This window comes from Hylobates moloch, unplaced genomic scaffold (genome assembly GCF_009828535.3).
Source record: "Hylobates moloch isolate HMO894 unplaced genomic scaffold, HMol_V3 SCAFFOLD_15, whole genome shotgun sequence".
Classification (NCBI taxonomy): Eukaryota; Metazoa; Chordata; class Mammalia; order Primates; family Hylobatidae; genus Hylobates; species Hylobates moloch.
In genome coordinates this window covers 95,391,824-95,418,469 of record NW_026652290.1, presented here as the reverse complement: position 1 = coordinate 95,418,469, position 26,646 = coordinate 95,391,824, and the positions used below count along the sequence as shown (strand labels likewise).

Here is a 26,646-nt window from a genome sequence, read left to right as displayed (position 1 = left end):
CAGCCTGGCTTTGTTAAGTGGAGAGGTGAATGGATGTGTGAATGGATGGTGGGTGGGTAGGTGGATGGAGGGATGGATGAATGGGTGGGTAGATCAACGGAACAGTGGATGGAGAGATGGATGAATAGAGTGGATGGGTGGGTGGATGAATGGATGAATGGATGGGTAGATGGATGGACATGGGAATGCGTGGGGGACGGATGGGTGGGGAGATGGATAGATAAGTGGATGGGTTGATGGATGCATGCATGGATGGGTGGGGACAGGAGGACGGGTGGGTGGATGGATGGATGGATGGATGGGTGGGTGGCTGGATGGATGAAAGGATGGATGGGTGTGTGGATGAGTGGATAGTAGGTGGATGGGTGGGTGGATGGGTGAGTGGACAGGTAGATGTGTGGGTGGATGGACACATGGATGGTGGATGAGTGGATGGTGGGTGGATGGATGGATGGATGGGTGGACAGGTGGATGGATGCATGGGTGGATGGATGAATGGATGGTGGATGTGTGGGTGGATGGACACATGGATGGTGGATGAGTGGATGGTGGGTGGATGGATGGATGCATGGGTGGGTGGATGGATGGATGGATGGATGGGTGGGTGGCTGGATGGATGAAAGGATGGATGGGTGTGTGGATGGATGATGGGTAGATAAATGGGTGGACAGATGTGTGGGTGGATGGTAGGTGGATGGACGGATGGATGGATGGGTGGACAGGTGGATGGATGCATGGGTGGATGGATGAATGGATGGTGGATGTGTGGGTGGATGGATGATCGGTGGATGAGTAGATGGTGAGTGGATGGATGGGTGGATGGATGGATGGATGAACAGGTGGATGGGTGGATGGATGAGTGGATAGTAGGTGGATGGGTGGGTGGATGGGTGAGTGGACAGGTAGATGTGTGGGTGGATGGACACATGGATGGTGGATGAGTGGATGGTGGGTGGATGGATGAGTGGATAGATGAGTGGATGGTGACTGGGTGGGTGGATGGATGGATGGGTGAATGGATGAGTGGATGGGTAGATGCATGGGTAGATGGATGAGTGGATGGTGGGTGGATGGATGCATGGGTAGATGGATGAGTGGATGGTGGGTGGATGGATGCATGGGTAGATGGATGAGTGGATGGTGGGTGGATGGATGCATGGATGGATGATGGGTGTGTGGGTGGATGGATGATTGGTGGGTGGATAGACAGATGGGTGAATGGATGAGTGGATGGGTAGATGTGTGGGTGGATGGATGCCTGGATGGATGGATGGGTGTATCGTTGGGTAGATGGGTGGGTGGATGGACACATGGGTGGATGAATAGGGTGGGTGCATGGGTGGATGGATGGATGAGTGGATGGTGGGTGGATGGATGGATGGAGAGTAGATGGTGGGTGGGTAGATGGATGGATGGTAGGTGAGTGGATGGTGGGTGGATGGATGGGTGGATGGATGAGTGGATGGCGGGTGGATGGATGAGTGGATAGATGAGTGGATGGTGACTGGGTGGGTGGATGAATAGGTGGATGGTGGGTGGATGGATGGGTGGGTGATGGGTGAGATGTTCATGATTGGTTCAGGCCATCATGAAAGAAACAGAAGTGAGAGACATGCAGAAGTGGGAGAGGCTGGAGTGGGAAGAGAGGGGAACGAAGCCTGGGCTGTGGACCCAGACAGGCCCAGATTCAAATCCAGGCTCTACCATATCTTCTTGGGGCAACCCAGTGTGAGCAACCTGCCCTCTCTGGGCTTCAATATCCATGTCTGTGAAATGGGTGTAATCTTGGCACTCACCTCCAGTGGCAATTTGGGGATTTGACCTGAAAGCACTCAACATGGGGCCTGGCGGTGAATGGGGGAGGCAGGAGGAGGAGGAGGGAGGCCTCCCCAGGCCATCCCTAAACGAGGCTGCTGCCACACACGCAGATCCTCCTGGGGCTCCCATCATGGGGGCTCCCACAGGGATACGGATGGCTGAGCCCTGAGAAAGGGATGTGGTGGGAGGGGAGACTTGGACCTTGAGGGCTGTTGGCAGCCTCCCAAGATCCTTTAAGCCTGGGACCCCATGGATTGGGACAGGGTCCCCACCACTGAATAACACATCCCCTGGGGGGCTGCAGTGGGGAACCCATGGGTAATGACAAGTGGGTCCCCTGCCCAGAAGCCCCCAGGGAACAATGTCCCCATGGTGGCCAGCAGGCAGGTTCCAGCTGGGCGGATCCTCCCTGGGCAAAGATGGGGAGGCCCCCGTGTGCAGACATGTGGCTACAGGAGGCAGGGGCTTGGGGCTGGTGGGTGCCCGAGACTCGGCCAAGGATCAGTGGGGTCCCAATTAATTGATCCCATCATGCGGGCTGCAGTGGGTTCCACAGACGAGGGAGGTGACCACTGGGGGTGGGGCACGCAGGGCATCTGGGGGGGTGGACCTCTAAGGGAGGACCCAGGATGCCTGGCACCTGGGGGTGTCCGAGAGCAGATCACCAAAGGTGGCCCCCGGGGAAGAGGGCACGGGGACACAGAGAGACACAGGCACCTAGAGTCCTTGGAATCCGTCTTTATCGGGCGATCATCCTTCGCAGGTCTGGGGTGTCCACGGGCCGCCCAGAGCCCCCTACGCGGGCCAGCCCCTGCCTTGGGCATCAGGAGGATGCCTTGCTGGCCTGGACCCTCCTTGGGCCTGGCCAGTGCCCCTACGCCGCACTCTCCACTCTCTCGGTCCTCTGGGGCCAAGGGCCCCACCGGGTGGGGTCAGGGCTCCTGGCTTCGGGGCGAGGTGGAGCCGTCGGCGTCCTGCCCTGAGACGGAGGCTGGGGCGCCTGCACTGCGTAGCTCCCGGGCCAGCTTCTCGGCCAGCTTGCGGAAGGGTGGCCGGCGGGCGGGCTCTGCCTCCCAGCAGCTGCTCATGAGGATGTGCACGGGGCCTGGACAGCCCTCAGGGGGCTCCATGCGGTACCCCTTCTCCACGGCCTCCGACACCTCCTTCAGTGACTGAGGACAGCGGGCGTGGGCAGGGGTCAGGGCCACAGCCTCTGGACCTGCCCGGAACCCAGTGCCTTCCTGGGGCCCCCGCTCACCATTTTAGGGTACGGAGCCCGTCCATATGAGAAGACCTCCCAGAGCAGCACCCCGAAACTCCAGACATCCGACTTGCTGGTGAACTTCTGTGGGGCCCGAGACAGGGGTGAGGAGGGACCCCTCAGGTTTTCTGCTCCAGTGCCTGCTTCCTCCAGGAAGCCCTCCTGGGTTGACCCTCACTCTCTGGTCCCCTCCTAATTGATTCCTCCCACAACACCGCCCACAATCGAGTCTAGCTCAGCCTTAGCACACGAAGGAAGCCTGGTTATTCTTCCCCTCAGTCCGGAGCCCACGCCTTTTTCAGAGCTGGAGAAACTGAGGCCCAGAGGGGGGCTACGAGGAACAATTATGGGCCAAGAGCTTCCTGGGGAGGCGGAGCCATTGGACATACCCACGGTCATACAGCAGAGCTGGGGGGACCCCAAAGCCCCAGGGGTGTGTGAAGGGGGGCTCACCCCGTGTTTGAGAGCCTCAGGCGCCGTCCACTTGACGGGCAGCCGGCTTGAGTCCAGCCCCTTCCGTTCTGCTTTGGCCAGGCCAAAGTCGCTGACCTTGGCCACCAGGTCCTCGGAGACCAGGATGTTGCGGGCAGCCAGGTCGCGGTGCACAAGCTTCTTGCTCTCCAGGTACTCCATGCCCTCGGCCACGTGCCTGGGGGTAGCAGGGGGCAGTGGGGGCTCAGGTGCCAGGACGCCCGCATTCAGGGCTCAGAAAGCTCTGGGTGCCTGGGCCACAAGCTCACAAGGCCTCCCTGCCCCATGCCTCAGTTTCTCCTTGATGGATCTTGGAATCTGCCCCCCGACGACCCCCGCGCCCAGCACCCTGAGAGTCCCACTTACAGAGAAAACTGCAGAAGCTGAGCAGTGTTCACGAGGGCTCGGCCCCGGGTCCGCAGAAAGTTCACCAGGTTGCCCTGTTGGGGGTGGGAGACGGCTGCGGGATGTTGGGGCTGCTCTACCGCGTGGGACCCCCTCCCTGCCTGGGCCCCGCCCCACCTTGCTCACGTGCTCCATGACAATGTACAGCCCCTGGTGCAGGATCACGCCCAGGAGACGCACCAGGTTCTTGTGTTGCATCTTCCTGGGGGTGGTGGGGTGGGCATGAGGGCAGGGCTGGGACCCCCCCCATCCCACGGTCCCCAGCCCCACCCCAGGACTCACGTCATGACGGCCGTCTCGTCCAGGAAGGCCTGGGCCGTCACATCGCACTTGATATTCTTCACAGCCACCTTTTGCCCCAGGTACTCACCCTGCAGGACGGCTGGGGGGTGGGGGTGGGGAACGGGGTGAGATCAGGACCCCCAACAAACAGGGACAGAGAGACAGACGGACAGGCCCGCTCACACCGGTGCCCATGTAACATTCACACAACTGCGGGTCCCCAGACCATGAAACACAGCCCCCACGCTCCTCACCCCCACCACCCTTGCAGCTCCAGACCCAAGATCAGAGAACCATCTGGCTCTGGCATGGTGGCTCACACCTGTAATCCCAGCATTTTGGGAGGCTGAGGCAGGCAGATCACCTGAGGTCAGGAGTTTGAGATCAGGCTAACATGGAGAAACCCTGTCTCTAATAAAAATGCAAAACTAGCCAGTTGTGGTGGCACATGCCTGTAATCCCAGCTACTCGGGAGGCTGAGGCAGGAGAATCACTTGAACCTGGGAGGCGGAGGTTGCAGTGAGCCAAGATTGCGCCATTGCACTCCAGCCTGGGTGACAGAGCGAAACTCCATCTCAAAACAAAACAAAACAAAAAACAAAAACAAAGAGAGAACCATCTAAGCCAGGGGTCTGTGAACCTCCACCCCCTCGGGACCAAATCTACCTGTCACCTCTTTTTGCAAGACCCTTGAGCTCAAAATGTTTTTTGCATTTTTATTATTTATTTATTTTTTATTTTTATTTTTATTTTTTGAGACAGAATCTTGCTTTGTCACCCAGGCTGGAGTGCAGTGGCTCAATCTCTGCTCACTGCAAGCTCTGCCTCCCAGGTCACGCCATTCTCCTGCCTTAGCCTCCCAAGTAGCTGGGACTACAGGCGCCCACCACCACGCCCGGCTAATTTTTTTTTTTTAGTAGAGACAGGGTTTCACCGTGTTAGCCAGGATGGTCTCGATCTCATGACCTTGTGATCCGCCCACCTCGGCCTCCCAAAGTGCTGGGATTACAGGCGTGAGCCACCACGCCTGGCGAACGTTTTTATTTTTAAAATACTAATACAGGGTCTCACTCTCACCCAGGTAAAATGCAGTGGCATGATCACAGCTCACTGCAGGTTCAAATTCCTGGGCTCAAGGGATTGTCCCATCCCAGCCTCCTGAGTAGCTAGGACTACAGGCATGCTCCACTGTGCCTGGCTTTTTTTTTGTACAGATGGGGGTCTTGCTACGTTGCCTAGGCTGGACCTGAACTCCTGAGCTCAAGAGATCCTCCTGCCCCGACCCCCAAAAGTGCTGGGATTCCAGGCATTAGCCACCGTGCCTGGCTGGTTTTTGCATGTTTAAATGGTTGTAAAAACAAATCAAAAGACGAGTACTGTTTCAGGACATGTGAGCATTATACAAAATTCAAATTTCTGGGCCATAATTTTCATGGCCACGCCCACATGTTTACATATTGTCTGTGGTCGCTTTCGCACTACCAGGGCAGGACTCAGTAGTTGTGACAGCAGCTACGTGGCCCACAAAGCAGAAAACATTTACAATCTGGCCTTTTACAGAGTCTGCCGACCCCCGATCTAAACCCCAGAGCCTTCCAGAATAATTATTTCAGGGAATGGTGTTCCAAACAGAGGGATTGATCATACAAAACACTAGCAGTGTGAAGAAGTCACTAACATTGACTGAGCGCCTGCTTGAGTTCATTTACTCCTCATGACAGCTGCCATTACCCCATTTCAGAGGGGGAAACTGAGGCTCAGAGGATTTGCGTGTCTTCAGTTGTGCAACTAGTAGGTGGTTAAGTATGGGTTTGAATTCAGCTCTGTGACTCCAAAGCCTCAATATGCACCTCCCACCTTCCTTCAGCATCCCCAACCCAGTCCGCCACTCACCTCCAAACTCTCCCTCTCCGATCTGCGCTCCCAATGTCAAATGCTGCAGGTTCAGTAACCAGCCCGCTGTGGAGTGAAGACCCAGTCAGAGGGGTAATGGGCCCCCCAAATCCTTCCATTGGGGGTTCTACTTGGTGAGACACTAGGTGATGTCTCTCACAGTGCTGCAGCTGTGGATACACATTTGAGTGGCTGCTGGGCCTGGCAATGCCCCTAGGACATATCAGAGACACCCCACTCCTGGTATCAATTATCATTGTTGCAAGCAACAGAACTGTCGTGGGTTGACCTGAGCAAAAAGGGGCTTACAGGAGGGATAGTGGTGTGAATGGTCAAAGCTGGGGGCCTGCCTGGCTGAGACCCTCAGACTCCACACATGCTCTCCACGAACTCCCAGTCAGGCCCAAGGGGTAGTGCCAGGAAACACTTCAGTTCTCAGAGATAAGAGCTGCCCTTTTCTCTTTGGCTTTCTTGTCCCTCCAAATACCCTCTGGGCTCTTCCCTACACAGTTCTTTACCTCTGACCACCCAGAAACACACACAGAGCAAAAAAACACAACATGGAGGCCCATAAGGTTCCAGAATATTCCAGGGCTCTAGCCTCCCTGACCCTTCTCCTAAGCACTCCTGTGTTGTCCCCTCCACTGTCCTCTGGTTGGTTCTGCAGGCGTTCTCTTCTCCCTCCAGAAACTGCCCCCTCCAAATGCCACGGTCTTAAGGGATCATTGGCCAGAGTGATGTTAGTCTCCACCTGGGTGCCATCCCTGATGGGTACAGATTTCCCCAGCAGAGACGTACTTTCAAGGAGACAGACATGGGGTCAGAGGAGGCATTTGCTTTTGACCTTAAATATTGAGGATTTCACTACTTAGGGGCTGGAAAAGCATTTCAGGTGGAGAGAACAGAATACACAATAGCTCAGAGGCGTGAAGAAAACGATGAGCACAGTTGACCTGGGAGGGGGTGGATGCGTGGAGGAAGGGCTTTGCAGATGAGGCTGGAAAGGTGGCTCAGGCCATGCGGGCAGGTTCTGGAAGGTAGAGGAGCTGCCAGGCCTCTCTCCCTGGAGGCACGATTTCATGATAGAAAGATAACCTTGAGGCTGCACTCAAGGCCTGGGCTGGAAGGGGGACTCGCCCTCTGGGAAGGAGGCGGTCTGATGGGAGGGCCTGAGGCTGGGCTGTGGGGAGGGGAGGGGAGCAGATTCACCAGGTGTTGGGCACCTGGCCAGGGAGGGGATGCTGGAGGATGGGGCGGGTGGAGGTTCGGGGCCAGGTTTCTGGCTCAGATGGTGGATGATGGTGACAGAGATGAGTGGCAAAGCTGGGGACCTATCGAATAAAGGACTGTGTCTGTGGGCACCCCCGAGGCAGCCCAGGTCTTCTATCCCATAGCTGGGCATGGAGACAGGCTTGGGCGATCTGGCCTCAGAGGTTCAGGGCCCCCGGGGCCCTTCCTCCCGGGCTGGGCTAACGTGGGTAGGGAAGGGGGTCTGCCCTCCCAGGCGTCCCCTACCCCTGGCCAGCTCCTCCTCGGCGGACTTGGTCCCGTGTTTCCGCTTTGGTCTCACCAGCTTGGTGCAGATAGCGCCCTTGTCCTTGCTGTAATGCTGCAGGATGTGGGGACAGCCATGAGCCCGGCCCCAGGGCGGGGAACCCCGGCATCCTGTCCCCTTCCTGGGTGGCCTCTGGGTGGGGTGGGTGGGACCGGGGAGGAGGAGAAAGGCTGGTTTCCATAGGAACAGGAAAGGAGGCAAGCCAAAAGCAAGGGGAGTCCTCTGGATCGGTATCAACTTGGGGGGTCCTGGGGGTTCCCAGAGGAGTCACTCTAGTTCCTGGAGGTAGAACCAGGCTGACTCAGGCCACCTGTAGACTCGGCAGTCCATAGAGATCAGCCCCCCCATTTCTGCATTAAGGGGAATCCTACTGTGGGGGTCCTCCTGTCTGCCCATCTGAGATGGGATGGGGGCCTGGGGGGCCCTGGGGAATACCCCCTTCATCTCCACACTGGGGAAGCACAGAGCTCAGGGGGTCCTGGGTGATCAGCACAGGAGGTAGGGATGGGGTCTGCCCAGCTGCTGGGGAAGGGATGGAGGTCAGGTGACCCGCCCCTCCATCTCTACATAGGGGAGTCTCCGGGGTCCCTGGGCTGCCCCACTGCAGGGACGGGGTGGGGCCTCTGGGTGGCAGCACCTCCACCATGTCCATGAGGTTGCAGAAGAACACGGCCTCATCGATTGTGAGGTGGCCGTCGCGGTGCAGCACGCGGTAGTGGATGACGTCGCGGCCAAAGCTCACACACAGGACGTAGTCGCCGGGGTGGCGCGCGGACTCCCGCACCAGGAACAGCCCGTCCTCGGGTGGCTGCAGCTGCTGGACAGCCTCCTGGCCCGAGATCTTCCCGTGGAACCACCTGCGGCCACGGAAGGGGTGGGTCAGACCGGGCTGTGGAGGGGGGGTCACTTGCTGCCCCCTACCCCAGGCCCCTGTCCTGCCCACTCACGGCATGAGACTGAGCTTGGGGTCTGTGGAGAGGGCCTCCCGCTCCCGCAGCGCCCCAGCTGCCAGCAGCCCCTCCTGTCCACTGGTGTGGTGCTTGACGCGGTACCAGCTCTTGTTCTGCCAGGGAGGAAGCACAGGGTTGGTGTGGGGGGTGTGGGGGGTGTGGGTGTGGTCCTGGTGGAGCCCCCAGCCCCAAGCACCCACACCCGCCGGGCCACCTCTCACCTCGCAGGCCTCCAGGATGGTGACCACGTCGCCCTTGCGGAAGGCCAGCTCCCCTGGCTTGGGGCGGGTGTGCTCGCATTTGGTGATACACTGGGTGCCCGGGGCCCAGCGCCTCTGCAGAGGGGGCCAGGAGAGGGATGAAGGGAGGACATCACGGAGATGTGGGGAGCAGAGGCACGGGAGGGGAAAGAGGACAGGAGGGAGAAAGGCATGGAGATTGGAAAAGAGCGGAGAGGCAGAGAAAACAGATGCAGGCATCGGGGGAGAGAAAGGGGGAGCGGGCTGCTCAGAGAGAATCGTAGAGTCACAAAGAGAGGGGGCCCGGGACAGAAGGTCAGGAAGCCAAGATGACTGAGAAAGGCCAGGCCCAGCCCTGCAGAAGGGGGTAGGGGGCAGAGAGTACAGCCCTTCAGGAAGGGGGCTGAGGGTGGGGACGGAGTTGAAGAAGGACCCGGGGGGCAGAGGAAGCAGGCTAGACACACTCACCGTTGGCATCCTGGCTGAGACGGGTGGCGGGTGCCAGGCTCGGAGGAAGCGGGGGCTCACCTGGGGAGGGGGCAGAGTCCAGGTGGGAGCTGGGCTGGGACCCAGGGTCCAGTTCCTACCACTTCCAGCCCAGGTCAGGTGGGGGCGATGGCCAGGCAGGCAGAGAGAGCCCCCCCAGAGGCATCCTGGGTGGGACCCAGAACTGGCTCCCCAAGCCCCTTTGGGGAAGTGATCTTTACCCGGGGAAGTTCCTTAGCAGAATCACAGCCGTGAAATGCCCGCCAGGAAACCAGAGAGCCTCGCCCTGCCATCGCCCCCAGAGGGAAACTGAGGCAGGTGAGAGGAGCACTGAGCAAGTGGCCACAGTCGGGGACGCTGGGAATGGCCTGCCACAGGCCAGGCGGCTGGCACGGGAGGTAGGGAGCTGGGTGCCACTGGACCGAGCCTGGTTCTTCCTCTTTTCTGGTAAGTAGGCAGGGGCAGGGTGGGGAAATAGGGATGAGTCAAGGTCATTCCCAAGAATCTCTGACCGTGGGGTGGAGCTGGGGGCAGGGGCGGGTCCTGTAGCCCTCCCTGCTGGACTCCTCCGGCCACCCGCTGAGCCTCTCTGATCCCCCCCCAAACCCAGGACAGACACACAAAGTCGCTCATTGCTGCAGGGGTAGGGGAGCCTCCCTGCCTCCCCCATCTCCCCCACCGCTAGTGGCTGGGAAGTGGGCGGTGCTGGGGGTGAGTCTCGGCCCCTCCAATATGCGCCTCCCATGAAATCCTCCAGTCCCACGTGTACTCACACGCATACGGATGCATGTACACGCACAGAAACACACAGGGCTCGGACACAGCTGCGCGCAGACAAGCAAAGGACCACGTCCACGTGGAAACAGGTGTGCGCACACGTCCCCGCGCATCCGCGCGCACAAGCGCTCCACACCTGGGAACGTGCGCACCTGTCCCCCGCCCCCGGCACACACACAGCCGCCCCACACTGGAACACCTGGGCGCCAGCGCCGGGCCACTCGGGCACGCAGGGCGCTACGCAGGGCCGCGCACACGCTTCTCGGCCACACGCGCACAGCCCTCCACGTGGACGCGCGGGTACACACGCCCGGGGCTCGTAGCCGCGCACACCCGCACCCAGGAAACCCCAGCCACCACCACGCCGGGTCCGATCGCCTCTGAGCACCCTCCGCCCCAGCCGCGCATCCGCCGCGCGCCCGGGACGCGCACACTCGCGCACACACCGGCCCTTGCTGCGCACGTCCGGGGCCCACCCCCGCCTAGAGCCCTCGGGGTTTCCCCCCACCCCGGCCTCGGGGTCTCTCCACCTCTCCCCGCCGACGTGCTCACCTGCTCAGGGGGCGCCCCCGAGCCGCGCCCCGCGCCCGCCCCCAGGAGGGCCTCCGCGAGCCGGCTGCACACCCCGAGGCGGTCCCGGCTGCACAACTTGGAGCGAGTTGCTCCGTTTCCTCATTTTGGGGGCGAAGGAGGGTCGGGGAGTGGGGTAAAGCGGGAGGCGCCGCGGCCTGGGAGGCCCCCGCGGGTCCTAGCGCCGGCCGCACTGCGGTCTCCTCCGCGCGCCGCCGCCGCCGGCGGCCCCTCCCCGCCCCGCCTCCGCGGCCCCCGGCACCTCCCGCGCGCCCCGGGCGGGGTCCCGGGGCGCACGCGGGCTCCACACCTGGCCCTGACCTGGCCCTGTTGGGCGTGCACCCCCCACCCACCCTGGGAAGCGGGGTTCTTGGAGCGTGGAACGGGCGCCGCCAGCGCGAGTGGCGGGGGCCGGGGGTGAGGGAGACTGAGCTGCCCGTCCGGGGAGATAAGCAAGGCGCCAAGCCCGGACTCCCAGAGAACACTTCGTACTCTGCAATTCCAACTCCCTCAGTGCCGCCCATTTGAGCACCCACCGTCTCAGAGGGCTATTGGTAGTTGGAAAAAAAGAGCCTTCAAAATGTCAGCCGCTATCAATAACATTATCATAATCATCAACATTAAGGGAAAATTGGGGTAACAGAATCATCGGGAACTGTAATCATCCGGATGCAAACTTCTTAGAGCTGCCCTCCTTGGAGGGTAAAAGGGGGGCCTGGTATCCCCCAGGCTGGAGTGCAGTGGCGTGATCATAGCTCACTGCAGCCTTGACCACCTGGGCTCAAGCCAGCCTCCCGCCTCAGCCTCCCGTGTAGCTCGGACCACAGGGTAATTTTTTTTTTCCAACTTTTCATAGAGCCACAGAAGGGGTAGCCTCAGGAGGGGGTGAGTTCCCTGTCCTGGGAGGCATCCAAGAATTGGTCACTTTGCTTTTTTTTTTTTTTCGAGATGGAGTCTTGCTCTGTTACCCGGGCTGGAGTGCACTGGCGCTATCTTGGCTCACTGCAACCTCCACCTCACGGGTTCAAGCAATTCTCCTTCCTCAGCCTCCTGAGTAGCTGGGATTACAGGTGCGTGTCACCACGTCCTCCTAACTTTTTTATTTTTATTTTTTTGAGATGAAGTCTCACTTTGTTGCCCAGGCTGGTCTTGGACTCCTGGGATCAAGCGATCCTCCCACTTCGGCCTCCCAAAGTGCTGGGATTACAGGCGTGAGCCACCATGCCTTACACCTTATCATCCTAAGGAATGAGTCCTCTAAACAAAAATGAAGTTCGCCTTAGGAGGGCAATGAACCAAGATGCCCAGGTGGCCTGTGCCCATATTTAATCTTCTGTTACCCCAAAAGGCTAAGTGTCTGGACTTGGAGGCATCACGTGATTTTGCGAGGAGCAGAAGCCCAGTTACAAGAGAATTACAGAACAGCTATATTAAGGAACATTATGCAGCAGACTAGGAAACTATTATTATTATTATTAGAGCTGGGGGTCTCTGTTGCCCAGGCTGGCCTCAAACGCCTGGGCTCAAGCGATCCTCCTGCCTCAGCCTCCTGAGTAGCTGGGACTATACATGCACAGCATGGCGCCTGGTTAAACCATACTATTATATATATTATATTATATTATATTATATTATATTATATTATATTATATCATATACCTGGGTCATCCAGGATGCTCTCTCATCTCAATAGCATCAACTTAATCCCATCTGCAGCCTGGGCCCAGTGGCTCACGCCTGTAATCCCAGCACTTTGGGAGGCCAAGGTGGGCAGATCACCTGAGGTCAGGAGTTCTAGACAAGCCCAGTCAACATGGTGATACCCCATCTCTACTAAAACTACAAAAATTAGTTGGGCGTGGTGGCACATGCCTGTAATCCCAGCACTTTGGGAGGCCAAGGCAGGTGGATCATGAGATCAGGAGATCAAGACCAGCCTGGCCAAGATGGTGAAACCCTGTCTACTAAAAATACAAAAATTAGTCTGGTGTGGTGGTGGATGCCTGTAATCCCAGCTACTCGGGAGGCCAAGGCAGAGAATTGCTTGAACCTGGGAGGCGGAGTTTGCAGAGAGCCAAGATCGCGCCACTGCACCCCAGCCTAGGCAACAGAGTGAGACTCTGTCTCCAGAAAAAAAAAAAAAAAAATAGAGATGGGATCTGGCTATGTTGCCCAGGCTGGTCTCAAACTCCTGCACTCAAACGATCCTCCAACCTTGGCCTCCCAAAGTGCTGGGATTCCAGGTATGAGCCACTGCACTATCTCAGCTCACTGCAACCTCTGCCTCCTGGGTTCAAGCAATTCTCCTGTCTCAACCTCCTGAGTAGCTGGGATTACAGGCACATGCCACCACACCCAGCTAATTTTTGTACTTTTAGTAGAAACGGGGTTTCACCATATTGGTCAGGCTGGTTTCAAACTCCTGACCTCAGGTGATCTACCAACATCAGCCTCCCAAAGTGCTGGGATGATAGGCGTGAGCCAGGGCGCATGGTTTACCGGCCTCGACTTTCTTTCATGGGGTTATAATTTACTATTAGAAGACCTTCCGGGAGGACGCCCCTGTGTCTACGATTTTAGCACCCACAGCTTCATGGATCTGGCTGTGGGATAGTCTAGGGTGTGGCTCCCCAGAAAGGGCTGGGGTCGCTGCAGCTGTCCTTCTGTCACGGTCACTGTGAGCCCACCATGTATGGCAAACCACCATCACTTGCCTGAACTAGAAGTGTTAAGTCAAAATGTCTGCAGCGGAAAACCCAGCCGCCTAATTTGCTTCTCACCAGAAGCTGCTGCTGACCACAGGTCCCTCGCCGAGGTCCGCCTTCTCTTCGTTTAGCAGGGAACTGTCCCTGCATGAGAGGGACATTTAAGATGCTCTAGCACCCCATGAAGACTTTCTCCTCTTCCTCTCTCTGCAAATCAATGATATTTAGTGTCAGTCCTCCCAAGGAGCCCCAGGGCTCCTGGCAGGAGGCCTCACCCCAGAAGAAATAATAAGAGGAACCAAGGGTCTTGAGCCCAGAGAAGGGCGGACTTAAGGAGCTGGTGTTGGGTTCCCAAATCGCCAAGGGCTGGCTGGGGCAGGGAGCTCCCCTAACTGGGTGGAGACGTAGACACTGAGCTGTGCCTGACTCTAGGGGGACAGATTTGAGTCTGCGGTTTATTTGAATCAGAGCCACAGAAGGGGTAGCCTCAGGAGGGGGTGAGGCATCCAAGAATTGGCCACTTTGCTTTTTTTTTTTTTTGAGATGGAGTCTTGCTCTGTTACCCAGGCTGGAGTGCAGTGGCACTATCTTGGCTCACTGCAACCTCCACCTCCTGGGTTCAAGCGATTCTCCTTCCTCAGCCTCCTGAGTAGCTGGGATTACAGGCACCCACCACCATGCCCTGCTAACTTTTTTTTTTTTTTTTTTTTGAGACAAGAGTCTGGCTCCGTCGCCCAGGCTGGAGTGCAGTGGCACGATCTCGGCTCACTGCAGCCATCTCCTGCCTCTGCCTCAGATACTGGGCTACAGGTGCCCGCCCCACCCCAGTAATTTTTTTTTTTTCTATTTTAGAGAGACAGGAGGGTCTCGATCTCTTGACCTTGTGATCCGCCCGCCTCGGCCTCCCAAAGTGCTGGGATTACAGGCGTGAGCCACCACGCCCGGCTAACTTTTGTATTTTTATTTTTATTTTTTTGAGATGGAGTCTCACTCCTGTCACGCAGACTGGAATGCAGTGACGCAATCTTGGCTCGCTGTAACCTCCATCTCCTGGGTTCAAGTGATTCTCCTTCCTCAGCCTCCTGAGTAGCTGGGATTACAGGTGCCCGCCACCATGCCTGGCTAATTTTTGTATTTTTAGTAGAGACAGGGTTTCACCATGTTGACCAGGCTGGTCTGGAACTCCTGACCTCGTGACCAAGAATTGGCCACTTTGAATCACAAAGACTTTAGGGCTCTTTCAGGCCCCAGAGGTGGCTGCACCAGTCTCTAATGCCTCCTGCCAAGGAGCTGGGGGACTCACCCCTCCCTTATACCAGCCTGAGCGGGTAGACTGGACACCCAGATTCCCCCAGTCCTGAACTCCCCACCCTCCACCTCTCATCCTTGGTGACCCCCTGTCAACTTGATTTCAGAAGTTCTCTGATCTGCAGGTCACCCTCCTGGTGCAGGCTGGTGACAGAGCAGTCCCCTTTCTGGTGTCCTGGCTGCCTCCAGGTTTTCACCTTTCACTGCAAAGCCAAGGGATGGAAATGTGACTGTGGCCCTCCCTCACTCTAAATCCTTGCATAGCTCCCCACTGCCTGCAGGAGAGAGCCTAAAATGCTCAGCCTGGCATCCTGGGCTCTTCATCTTTGGCCTCCAACTCATCTCCCAGGTCCATTTTCTTCTCCTCCCTCCAAGAACCTGATATTCTAGTGAGTTCAAACTACAGAAGTTTCCACGCCTTTGCACTGGCTGTTCCCTCTCCCCTGGAATGCCCTTCCCCGCCGTGTCCAGCTGGCCTCTCCAAGCTCACCCTCCCACACACAACTCACGTGGCACCATTTGGGGAAAGCCTTCCTCAAGGACATCCCCACACTTCCTAGAGCAAGGTCTCCTGAAAGGGCCCCTTCCTAGAGGCACTAGCTGTCTTGTCTCACTGTGTGATGGGTGTGAGCCTGGCCATCTCTCCTGGGTCTTGGTGACTGAGCCCATTAGCCTGCCTGAGAAGGAGGCCAGCCTGGAGGAAACAGAGCCAAGAGGCAGGGAGAGACACCGAATCCCAAGGGAAGGACTGGTTCCAAATCCTTAGAACCAGCGATGCCTGGAATTCACGTGACACCTAGTTTTAGCAGCCAGTCTTTCTTTTTTGATGTCTTCCTGAGGGGGTTCCTGCCACTTACAATCAAAGGGATTCTTAATACTCAAAATAGTACCAGAAGTGGGGAGTTGCAATTAACAGACTAATGTGGAATTGCTGAGTCAAATTAGATTCCCTGATCCCAGCTGGGAAGAGGGATGCCTTGAGCTTCTCTTTCCAAGAGTCCATAAATCTGCCTTCCATTCCCTGAGTCAGGTGGCACTAAGCTTCTGTCCTTTGCAATGGAGCAGCCCAGTGGACACAGTAATCTCTCCACCTCCTCCCCCCTTTTATTTTTGAAACAGAGTCTTGCTCTGTTCCAAGACTGGAGTCCAGTGGCACGATTTTGGCTCACTGCAACCTCTGCCTCCTGGGTTTAAGTGATTCTCTTGCCTCAGCCTCCCAAGTAGCTGGGATTACAGGTGCCCACCACCATGTCTGGCTAATTTTTGTATTTTTAGTAGAGACGGGGTTTCACCATGTTGGTCAGGCTGGTCTCGAACTCCTGACCTCAGGTGATCTGCCCACCTGTATTGGGATTACTGGCATGAGCCACAGTGCCTGGCCTCCACCTCCTCCACTTCTTGAGTGCTTTTCTATTTCTTTCCTATCCAAATCTCACAGTTCTTCACATATCACTCTCCTCCCATAGACCCCCCTCTGGCTGTCATAATCTGCCTAACCCACTACTTTCCAAATTCCTAGAGATCACTGAGACCAATCTTCTCATTTTAGAAGTAGAACAGCTGAGGCTGGGCGTCGTGGCTCACGCCTATAATCCCAGCACTTTGGGAGGCCAAGATGGGTGGATCACCTGAGGTCAGGAGTTCGACACCAGCCTGGCCAACATGGCAAAACCCTGTCTCTACTAAAAATACAAAAATTAGCTGGGCGTGGTGGTGGGTGCCTATAATCCCAAGTACTCGGGAGGCTGAGGTAGGAGAATCGCTTGAACCTGGGAGGCTGAGATTGCAGTGAGCTGAGATCGCACCACTATACTCCAGTCTGGCAACAGAGTGAGACTCCATCTTAAAAAAAAAAAAAAAAGTGTAAAGTGGAACAGCTGAGACCCAGAGAGGCAAGACTACTTGTCCTTAGTCACACAGCTGGCTGGGGGCTAAACCTCAGGCCTGTAGACTCCCCTGATTGGATTGCAAACTTCCCTAAGGCATGGCACGATTCTTATTCTTCTCTACAAATACTGTTGGAAATCATAGTAGGCAATGAACATAGTAGATGATGAGTCATGTGACAGGTACTTTACATAATTTATCAGTCAGGGTTGGGATTGGCTGGCTGGGATGGAGAACTTCAAATGCTAGAGGCTTGAAATTGATAGAAATGCATCGTGACTGAGGCAGGCAATGCTGGGCAGTGTTAGGGATCGGGCTCCTGCCTCTTGTTCAGCCTTTTTCAGCACATAAATTTCCATATTTTTTTTTTTTTTTTGAGACAGAGTCTCACTCTGTCACCCAGGCTGGAGTGCAGTGGTGTGATCTCGGCTCACTGCAACCTCCGCCTCCTGTGTTCAAGCAATCCTCCTGCCTCAGCCTCCCGAGTAGTTGGGATTACAGGTACCTGCCAGCCACCATGCCCAGCTAATTTTTGTACTTTTAGTAGAGATGGGGTTTCACCATGTTGTCCAGGCTGGTCTCAAACTCCTGACGTCAGGTGATCCACCCGCCTCAGCCACCCAAATTGCTGGGATTACAGGCTTGAGCCACCGTGTCCAGCCTCACAACTGAGCTTTCTGAACCTAGAGGACAGGCCGGGGTCGGGGGGCCACTGCAGGCGGACGTGGGGACACCCGAGCCGCCGTGGCCTCCATGGAAGCCGTCCTCTGCCTAGCCAGTCCTTGGCTGGAGTCTGCAGTTAGATCACACTGCCCCAATTAGCATGCCTTTAAATTTAGCTTTCTCCCCCCAGCCAGGGGACTCCGGGATTCAGGGGAGGAACGCTGGCTCTTTCGAGGAAGAGCGCTGCATCACTCATTCTGCAACCACAGTCACTGTCTGCCCAGCCATTCTCTATTCCTTGAGTGAAGGGCCTCTTGGGGCGAGCTGCTTTGGTTGCCTTTGCTGGAAAACCCTTGCCCCGTCTTCGTCGTCCTTAAGATGCAGCCGGGCAGGTTGTTTTCCAGCCACGCTTGCAGGTTTCATCCGTGGAAACCGGGTCTGTGTCACATCTGGCCTTAAAAGCTTCCCCACCAGGCGCGGTGGCTCACGCCTGTAATCCTAGCACTTTGGGGGGCCGAGGTGGGTGGATCATCTGAGGTCAGGAGTTTGAGACCAGTCTGACCAACATGGTGAAACCCCGTCTCTACTAAAAAAACACAAAAATTAGGCCGAGCGCGGTGGCTCATGCCTGTAATCACAGCACTTTGGGAGGCCAAGGAGGGTGGATCACGAGGTCTGGAGATGGAGACCATCCTGGCTAACACGGTGAAACCCTGTCTCTACTAAAAATATAAAAATTAGCTGGGCTTGGTGGCAGGTGCCTGTAGTCCCAGCTACTTGGGAGGCTGAGGCAGGAGAATGGCGTGAACCTGGGAGGTGGAGATTGCAGTGAGCGGAGATCACACCAATGCACTCCAGCCTGGGTGACAGAGTGGAGACTCCATCTCAAAAAAAAAAAAAAAAAAAAAAAGCTTCCCATGGCTCCCACTAAGCTCAGCGTGCCTCCCGGCGCTTTGTCACTCCTGCTGTCCAGTGGCTGTCACCTCTCTGTTCCCAGCTTCTCCCTTGTCTCCCAAAAGCTCAGGCACAGGGCAGCCACAGGACCTTTGCACATGCTCTTCCCATCTCCTAGTACTACATCCTTCCCCCAGCTCTTTTCAAGTCCAACTACTTCTCTTCACTTTCAGCTTCTCCAAGAGACCCTCCCTGGCCACCCCATAGTGGTCACCCTCAGTTACTCTCTATTGTCAAAGCCGGAATCCCCACCTGTTATCCTGTCTCACTTGTCATTGTCAATCTCCCTCCGTCCTTGCTTCCCACGACAGAATATATCTTCCTAGTGAGGGTAACGACCAGCCCTGGGCCTGGCAACCATTTGGGTCTGGAGCCTGGCACATAAAAGGCCCTTACAGAAGCAGATGAGAGGGTAAAGTCTGAGGAAGGAGGCCAGGCATGAAGGCTCACGCCTGCAATCCCAGCACTTTGGGAGGCCGAGGTGGGAGGACTGCTTGAGCCCTGGAGTTGGAGACCAGTCTGGCCAACATAGTGAGACCCTGTCTCTACAAAAAATAAAATAAACTGGCTGGGTGTGGTGGTACATGCCTGTAGTCCCAGCCACTCAAGAAGCTGAGGCAGGAGGATCACTTGAGCCTGGGAGGTTGAGGCTGCAGTGAGCTATGATTTGCACTCCAGCCTGGGCAACAGAGCAAGACCCTGTCTCAAAAAAAGAACAGAAAAGAAAAGATCAAGTAAGGAGAACAGGAGATACACATTATTCCAGAAGCCCAGCCATGTCTACTCAAGAGCAGCCCCTAAGTCTCTCCTCCAGGATCCCTCTTCATCCTCTCATGACCTCATGCTCTAACTCAGGGCCCAGCAAACTGTCTCTCTAAAGGGCCTGCTGGTATGTGTCCCAACTACTCAGCTCTGCCTTTGCAGGGACACCATAGATAACACAGAAGCCAAAGACCATGGCTGCATTCCAATAAAACTTTATTTATGGACATGGACATTTGACTTTCATCTTACTTTTCTTTTCTTTTGCTTTTTTTCTTTTTTTTTTGAGCTGGAGTCTCGCTCTGTCGCCCAGGCTGGAGAGCAGTGGCGCGATTTCGGCTCACTGCAAGCTCCACCTCCCAGGTTCACGCCATTCTCCTGCCTCAGCCTCCCGTGTAGCTGGGACTACAGGCGCCCGCCACCACGCCCTGCTAATTTTTTGTATTTTTAGTAGAGACAGGATTTCATCGCGTTAGCCAGGATGGTCTCGATCTCCTGACCTCGTGATCCATCCGCCTCGGCCTCCCAGAGAGCTGGGATTATGGGCATGAGCCACCAAGCCTGGCCTTTTTTTTTTTCTTTTTTGAGACAGAGTCTCACTCTGTTACCCAGGCCGGAGTACATTAACGTGATCTCGGCTCACTGCAACTTCTGCCTCCTGGGTTCAAGCAATTCTCATGTCTCAACTTCCTAAGTAGCTGGGATTACAGGCATGTGCCACCACACCCAGCTAATTTTTGTATTTTAGTAGAGATGGGTTTCATGTTGGCCAGGCTGGTCTTGAACTCCTGACCTTAGATGATCTGCCCACTTTGGCCTCCCAAAGTGCTGGTATTACAGATATGAGCCACCATGTCCGGCCTCATATGACTTTTCATATGTCATATAATATCGATTCCATTTTCCTCCAACTATTTACAAATGTAAAAAAAGGATTTTAGCTGGAGGTGTTGTGCGGATACAGACAGCAGGTTGGACTTGGCCCTCGGACTGTAGTTTGCTCTCCCCTGCCTTCTCACAGTCTTTATTTTCTTATAAGTAGGTGTCTTTTTTTTTTTTTTTTTTTTTTTGAGACGGAATCTCGCTGTTTCGCCCAGGCTGGAGTGCAGAGGCGTGATCTTGGCACACTGCATCCTCCGCCTCCCGGGTTCAAGCTATTCTCCTGCCTCAGCCTCTTGAGTAGCTGGGATTACAGGCATGCGCCATCACGCCTGGCTAATTTTTGTATTTTTAGTAGAGATGAGGTTTCACCATGTTGGCCAGGCTGGTCTTGAACCCCTGACCTCAAGTGATCTGCTCGCTTCAGCCTCCCAAAGTGCTGGGATTACACGTATGAGCCACCAGCTGTATTTTTCAATCCGTTAAATTAAATGTGCTGATACTCATGACATGTAATAAGCTCTCAAGAAGTGTTTAAAAAAATAAAACCCAAAATATATAAATAAAGCTCCTCAACTCAGCAATGAGCCTCTCAAGGGTAAGTATATTCTCGTTGGTATGAATAGCAGCTGATATTTATAGGGTGTTTTACTGTGTGCTGAAGACAAAGCAATATAATGTCCCACTCCTCAGGGGTTGCTGTTGCTGTTTTCAGGTATTTACCTCCATAGTTCCAAGTAATGTGTTTTACACATCCCTTGATTTATCAGTTGGATGCTGTCCATTGACTTCCTATTCCAGAAGGTCAAGACTTAGCTCTCTTAGGCATTCTGTTCCCCCAATAGTTAAATCAAAATTTTTGCTTAAATGAAAATTCAGTGCTTATAGTATATATTAATATAAATATTATTGACAGTGGAGCAATGTATACTAAGAACATTATTTTCTGGGACCTTCTGTTTTATTTCCCTGGAGTTAGTCATCGCCTTGGTTTTATGTGTCTGTGACTCTTTCTTTCCCCCAGCCTCTCCACCAGAACTGACATCTCCACTAAGGACTGGTTGCTCCTACTGCCCAGCTGTGATCCTGGCCCCTCTCTTCTTCGGCACAAGGGGATTCTTGGATATAGCTCCTGTTTCTTGGGTGTGGGTCTCCCGGTTTCTTGGTTTGGTCCCTTGTTTTAGGAATGTGCACCCCCTAGGGTTTCCAGAAAAAGTGTTTTCCTCCTACTGTCCTGGGTAGTTAGAGGTTTGGCTGACAGTATTGTGGGTGGATACTTTTCTTTTGCCCCATGTTTTCCAGCTTCTAGTCTTGGGCAGCTGAATGATCAGAAGTTGTCCTGTTTCCTCATCCTTTGCCTGTCCCATGGTTAATTTCTCTCTCTCTCTCTCTCTCTCTGGAAGCTTATAGAATCTTCTTGTTCCCTACATACTGCACTTTCACAGTGCGGGGTTTGGTGTGGGTCTATTTTCAACCATTGTGCTTAGTACTTTGTGGGCTTTTCATGTGTTCTCTTCCTGGCAAACTTTCTTGAATGATATCATTGGTGATTTCTTCCACTTTGGTTTGTCTGGTGTCTTTGTGGAACACGTTATTGTCATAGGGTGGACTTCCTGGATTGATGTTCTCATTTTCTTGCCTACCTTCCCCCGCATCCCCCCACTTTCTACTTTTTCTTCCAATCCTTCTATTGACATTTTAATTCTGACTATTAATTTTTTTTTTTTTTTTTTGAGACAGGGTCTCACTCTGTTGCTCAGGATGGAGTGCAGTGGTGCAATCACAGCCCACTGTAGCCTCAATCTCCTGGGCTCAAGCGATCCTCCTGCCTCAGCCTCCCAAGTAGCTGGGACTACAGGTGCCTGCCACCATGCTGGCTAATTTTTTTGATTTTTAGTCTCACTATGTTTCCCAGGCTGGTTTCAAACTCCTGAGCTCAAGCGATCTGCCTGACTCAGCCTCCCAGAGTGTTGGGGTTACAGGCATGCACCACCACACCCAGTAACTATCAGAGTTTTAATTTCCAAGAGCTCTTTCTGGTTCTTTTATCGTTCCTCTTTAAAAGACAAACTTGGCTGGGTGCGGTGGCTCACGGAGCTCAGGAGTTTGAGACCAGCCTGGGCAACACAGTGAGACCCCCATCTCCAAATAATATGTAAATAAATAAAAGAATTTCTCGGCCCAGTGCGGTGGCTCACGCCTGTAATCCCAGCACTTTAGGAGGCCGAGGCTGGTGGATCACCAGAGGTCAGGAGTTCGAGACCAGGCTGGCCAAATGGTGAAACCCCATCTCTACTGAATATACAAAAATTAGCCGGGCATGGTGGCACATGCCTATAATTCCAGCTACTTGGGAGGCTAAGAAAGGAGAATCGCTTGAACCTGGGAGGTGAAGGTTGCAGTGAGCCAAGATCACATCACTGTACTCCAGCCTGGGTGACAGAGGGAGACTCCGTCTCAAAAAAAAATAATAATAATAAACAAATAAATAAATAAGTGAATAAATGAAGGCAAACTTATACTTCTTTCCTGGCTGTTATATCCTCTATGATCTCTCTGAGGATAAGATGCATACAGCTTTTGTTTTTTTCTGTTCTGTGTTTGAATCAGGAACATAAGGATTTTTCTAGAACTGTTTTCTTCTGCCCTTTTTGTCTGTCCTTCAGGTTACTTTCCTTTTCTCTATGTGGGTTTTGGTCTCTCTGTTGACTAACAATTATGACGGAGTGCTACAGAGCTGACAGAAGCCTGCGCACCATGGGGTGGCTTCACTGTGGGGTGGTTGGCGGGTGGGGGTGGTGGTCACTGGGCTGGAATCCTGAAACATTAGCAGCATCTGGAAGGCTTTTGTCATAGCCTGGCATCCAGCGTTCTAGAAGCCACAAGAGGTTAGGTATCTGGGGTTTGACTTTAATGGCTTGGGTTTTTAATTTTTATTTTATTTTATTTTTTGAGATGGAGTGTTGCTCTTTCGCCCAGGCCGGACTACAGTGGTGCTATCTCGGCTCACTGCAAGCTCCGCCTCCTGGGTTCACGCCATTCTCCTGCCTCAGTCTCTCGAGTAGCTGAGACTACAGGCGCCTGCCGCTGCGCCTGGCTAATTTTTTTGTATTTTAATAGAGACGGAGTTTCACCATGTTAGCCAAGATGGTCTCAATCTCCTGACCTCGTGATCTGCCCGCCTCGGCCTCCCAAAGTACTGGGATTACAGGTGTGAGCCACCGCGCCCGGATGGGTTTTTAATTTTTTTTTATTTTTTTGAGACAGAGTTTCGCTCTTATTGTCCAGGCTGGAGTGCAATGGCACCATGTCGGTTCACTGCAATCTCTGCTTTCAGGTTCAAGTGATTCTCCTGCCTCAGCCTCCCAAGTGGCTGGGATTACAGGCATGTGCCACTAAGCCTGGCTAATTTTTTTTTTTTTGGTAGAGATGGGATTTCACCATGTTGGTCAGGCTGGTCTTGAACTCCTGACCTCAGGTGATGCACCTGCCTCAGCATCTCAAAGTGCTGGGATTACAGGCGTGAGCCACCGTGCCCGGCCTGTTTTTTTTTTTTAAGGCAGGGTCTCACTCTGTCACGCAGGATGGAGTGCAGTGGCGTGATCATAGGTCACTGCAGCCTCAACCTCCAGGGCTCAAGTGATCCTCCTGCCTCAGCCTCTCAAGTAGCTGGGACTATAGGCATGCATCATCATGCCTGGCTAATTTTTTTTTTTTTAGAGATGGGGTCTTGCTATGTTGCCCAGGCTGGTCTCAAACTCCTGAGCTCAAGTGATCCTCCCGCCTCAGTCTCCCAAAGTGCTGGGATTACAGGCATGAGCCACTGCACTTGGCCTTAATGGCCCATTTGCACAGCCCCTCATCCCTGCCCTCCATGGCGCCTGGGTCCCTGTGCCTGAACCTTTCTGTGCAGTAAGCATTTTAAAATGCATTTTCTTACTGAATTCTCCTCACAGCTCTCTGCACAGTTGGGGGCTACCAGTTTGACCCCAATTTTATGGAAGCTTAAGGCGGTAACATGAGCTGTCCCTGCACTCCATAGCTGATAAGTTAAAGGGCCACGCTGTGACTAGAGCCCAGAGTCACCCTCACTGTGTGAAGTGACGGCTTCTGGCTCATCCTTGGGTGTCCCAAGGAAGGCGGTGAGTGTTTGCTGATTGTCTACGGAATAAATGTCAACATCCTCAACGGGAGAAATAGGGAAACCACATGAATGAAGGCCCAGCACACATCACAGGCGTTCAACACACAGACGGAATTAATGAGCAGCTGAAAGAACAGGAGTTGAGGCTGGGCATGGTGGCTCATGCCTGTAATCCTAGCACTTTGGGAGGCTGAGGCAGGCGGATCACCTGGGGTCAGGAGTTCGAGACCAGCCTGGGCAACACAGTGAAATCCCGTCTCTACTAAAATACAAAAAAATTAGCCGGGCGTGGTGGCGGGCGCCTGTGGTCCCAGCTACTTGGGAGGCTGAGGCAGGAGAATGGTGTGAACCCAGGAGGCGGAGCTTGCAGTGAGCCCAGATTGCGCCACTGCACTCCAGCCTGGGCAACAGAGCAAGATTCTGTCTCAAAAAAAAAAAAGGAAAAAAGAAAAATAAAATGTGTCTTGTAAGGTCATGAGAAGAATTAAATTAGATAATAAGCACACAGTAAACAGGTGATAAATCAATGTCATTATAATACCAAGTGAAGAAAAGCAGGAAGCAAGATGGTATAAATGACCCACCCATAAACAACAGGGCATTCAAGAATAGAGAGCGGGATGGCCGGGCGTGGTGGTTCAGGCCTGTAGTCCCAGCACTTTGGGAGGCTGAGGCAGGCGAATCACCTGAGGTCAGGAGTTTGAGACCAGCCTGACCAACGTGGTGAAACCCCATCTCTACTAAAAACGCAAAGATTAGTTGGGCGTGGTGGCAGGTGCCTGTAATCCCAGCTACTCAGGAGGCAGAGGCAGGTGAATCGCCTGAACCTGGGAGGCAGAGGTTGTGGTGAGACGAGATTGCGCCATCGCACTCCAGCCTGGGCAACAGGAGCAAAACTCCGTCTCCAGAAAAAAAAAAAAAGGAAAAGAAAGCAGCAGGGAAATGGAGTGTTCACAGTAGCTGACTGTTTTGTGATTGCGTTTTGTGATTGTTTGGTGATTGCTTTGTTTTCCTGCTTACATTTTTCTGGATTGTCCAAGCTTTTCATAATGGGAAAAACCCAATTCATGAGTAAAAACATTTTGTGGAAAAACACATGTATCAAAATTTGCCATCTTAATCATTTTTATTTTATTATTTTAATTTAGTTATTCTTTTTTTGAGACAGAGTGTTGCTCTGTCATCCAGGCTGGAGTGCAGTGGTGCGATCTCGGCTCACTACAACCTTGGTCTCCAGGTTCAAGCGATTCTCCTGCCTCAGCCTCCTGAGTAGCTGGGATTATAGGTGCCCACCACCACGCCTGGCTAATTTTTGTATTTTTAGTAGAGACGGGGTTTCAAACTCCTGACCTCAAGTGATCCGCCCACCTCGGCCTCTCAAAGTGCTGGGACGACAGGCGTGAGCCACCGCGCCCGGCCATCCCGCTCTCTATTCTGCCTAATGCATTTTATTTGCAAAACTTGGGAGTGACCATTTTCCACCCAGAGGTGGCTTCTCCACCTTAACCAGGAAAGTGGGTCTTAATCCGATCACCTGAAACAAATTCTCAGTCCCAGAAGCTAAACTAGGGAGGCATCCCGGGACAAGACGGGCAACAATCTTTTCCCAAACGACCCCTGAGCCTGGCCAGGGAGATGCTGCCTGCAAGGCTGATTGTGACTGTGCCGGGGGACTCAGGGCATCTTAGCGGCCGCCTCTCCGTCCTGTCCGTGACCTTGCAGATGCAGGTGACAGCCTGCCCTTCCGTTTTTGTCTTTCCAGCCCCGCCTGCCGGGATTGGGTTCCAGCCCTGCCCACACGCCCGGTATCATCCCGCCCACACTCACCAATGTCGCCTAGCAACCCGGCTCGCCGCCAGCATCCGCAGCCGAGGTCCCCGCGCTCCAGTTCTCTGGCGGGGAGGGAGAAGGGTGTTGCTTCTCCAGCCCCCTGCAGCCTGGTGTCTTCCCGCCACCCGCCGGCCTGCTCCGGGGACCGCGGCCCGGTGGGACGAGGGTTGCGGAGGACGGGTCAGGAGCGACTGCGTTTCAGGCCCGTGGGCTCCGTAGCCCAGACGGTCCATCCATCTGCACCGAATCCCTTTGCTAACCAACTGCTTGATTTTGCTGTCGCGCCGCCTAAACTTGGTTTTTTGGAGTTGCTAGGAGGGCCGACTTAACTCTTTGTCAGCGGGGCTGGTTTTCAACCACCTGGTGGTGGGAATCCTGTTTGCCTTCCCTGGGAGCTAGGGATGGGAACGGGAACTGTGCGTGGGAGGCTTCCGAGAGCCGCCTCTCCCAGGGCGTAAGGAAGGAAGTGGGGCTGCAGGTACCGCCTGGGGTTCACAGCAGGGGACGAGGAGCCTCCCACCAGGGGCTGCTGTGATCGCCAGGCCTGCCAGGGTATGCCCCTTCCCCTGTCCCTTCCCTCTGTCCCCACAGCCTTGGCTGGAGTCTGTCTCCGGTAAGGAGACAGAGACAAATGGTGTTCTCTTTTTGAGACAGAGTTTCGCTCTTGTTGCCCAGGCTGGAGTGCAATGGCGCGATCTTGGCTCATCACAACTGCCTCCCAGGTTGAAGCGATTCTCCTGCCTCAGCCTTCCAAGTAGCTGGGGTTACAGGCGCCTGCCACCATGCCCAGCTAATTTTTGGTATTTT

At 54.5% G+C, this 26,646-nt stretch overlaps 2 protein-coding genes across 4 annotated transcripts in view; both read right to left on the bottom strand.

Moving 5' to 3' along the window:
- Positions 1-2,501: 2,501 nt before the first annotated feature.
- Positions 2,502-26,175, bottom strand: MATK (megakaryocyte-associated tyrosine kinase). Of its 2 annotated transcripts, none has more exons than XM_032176361.2 (14): positions 25,837-26,175; positions 13,488-13,619; positions 9,343-9,402; positions 8,857-8,970; positions 8,633-8,748; positions 8,323-8,542; positions 7,646-7,739; positions 6,131-6,196; positions 4,238-4,337; positions 4,073-4,157; positions 3,917-3,990; positions 3,533-3,728; positions 3,077-3,163; positions 2,502-2,990 (listed from the first exon to the last, which is right to left on the bottom strand). In XM_032176361.2, exons 2-14 carry the CDS (start codon positions 13,560-13,562, stop codon positions 2,751-2,753), a joined length of 1,527 nt encoding a protein of 508 aa, XP_032032252.1. In that variant the 5' UTR covers positions 13,563-13,619; positions 25,837-26,175; the 3' UTR covers positions 2,502-2,750. The 2 variants fall into 2 exon arrangements, with proteins under 2 accessions (XP_032032252.1, XP_032032253.1); XM_032176362.2 differs by lacking the exons at positions 13,488-13,619; positions 25,837-26,175 and adding exons at positions 9,582-9,804; positions 10,690-10,930 and having other exon boundaries at positions 2,509-2,990.
- The window catches only part of ZFR2 (zinc finger RNA binding protein 2), an 82,782-nt gene continuing 69,725 nt past the window's right edge, over positions 13,590-26,646 (bottom strand). Inside the window, exons 20-21 of one of the 2 annotated variants that reach the window (XR_009209997.1) lie at positions 25,837-25,901; positions 13,590-13,619 (exon numbers count right to left, since the gene is read on the bottom strand). The gene's annotated coding sequence lies outside the window, so the exon portion shown is untranslated. Of the gene's footprint in view, positions 13,620-25,682; positions 25,902-26,646 lie in introns of those variants that run through there. The other variant, XM_058428658.1, reaches the window with a different exon arrangement.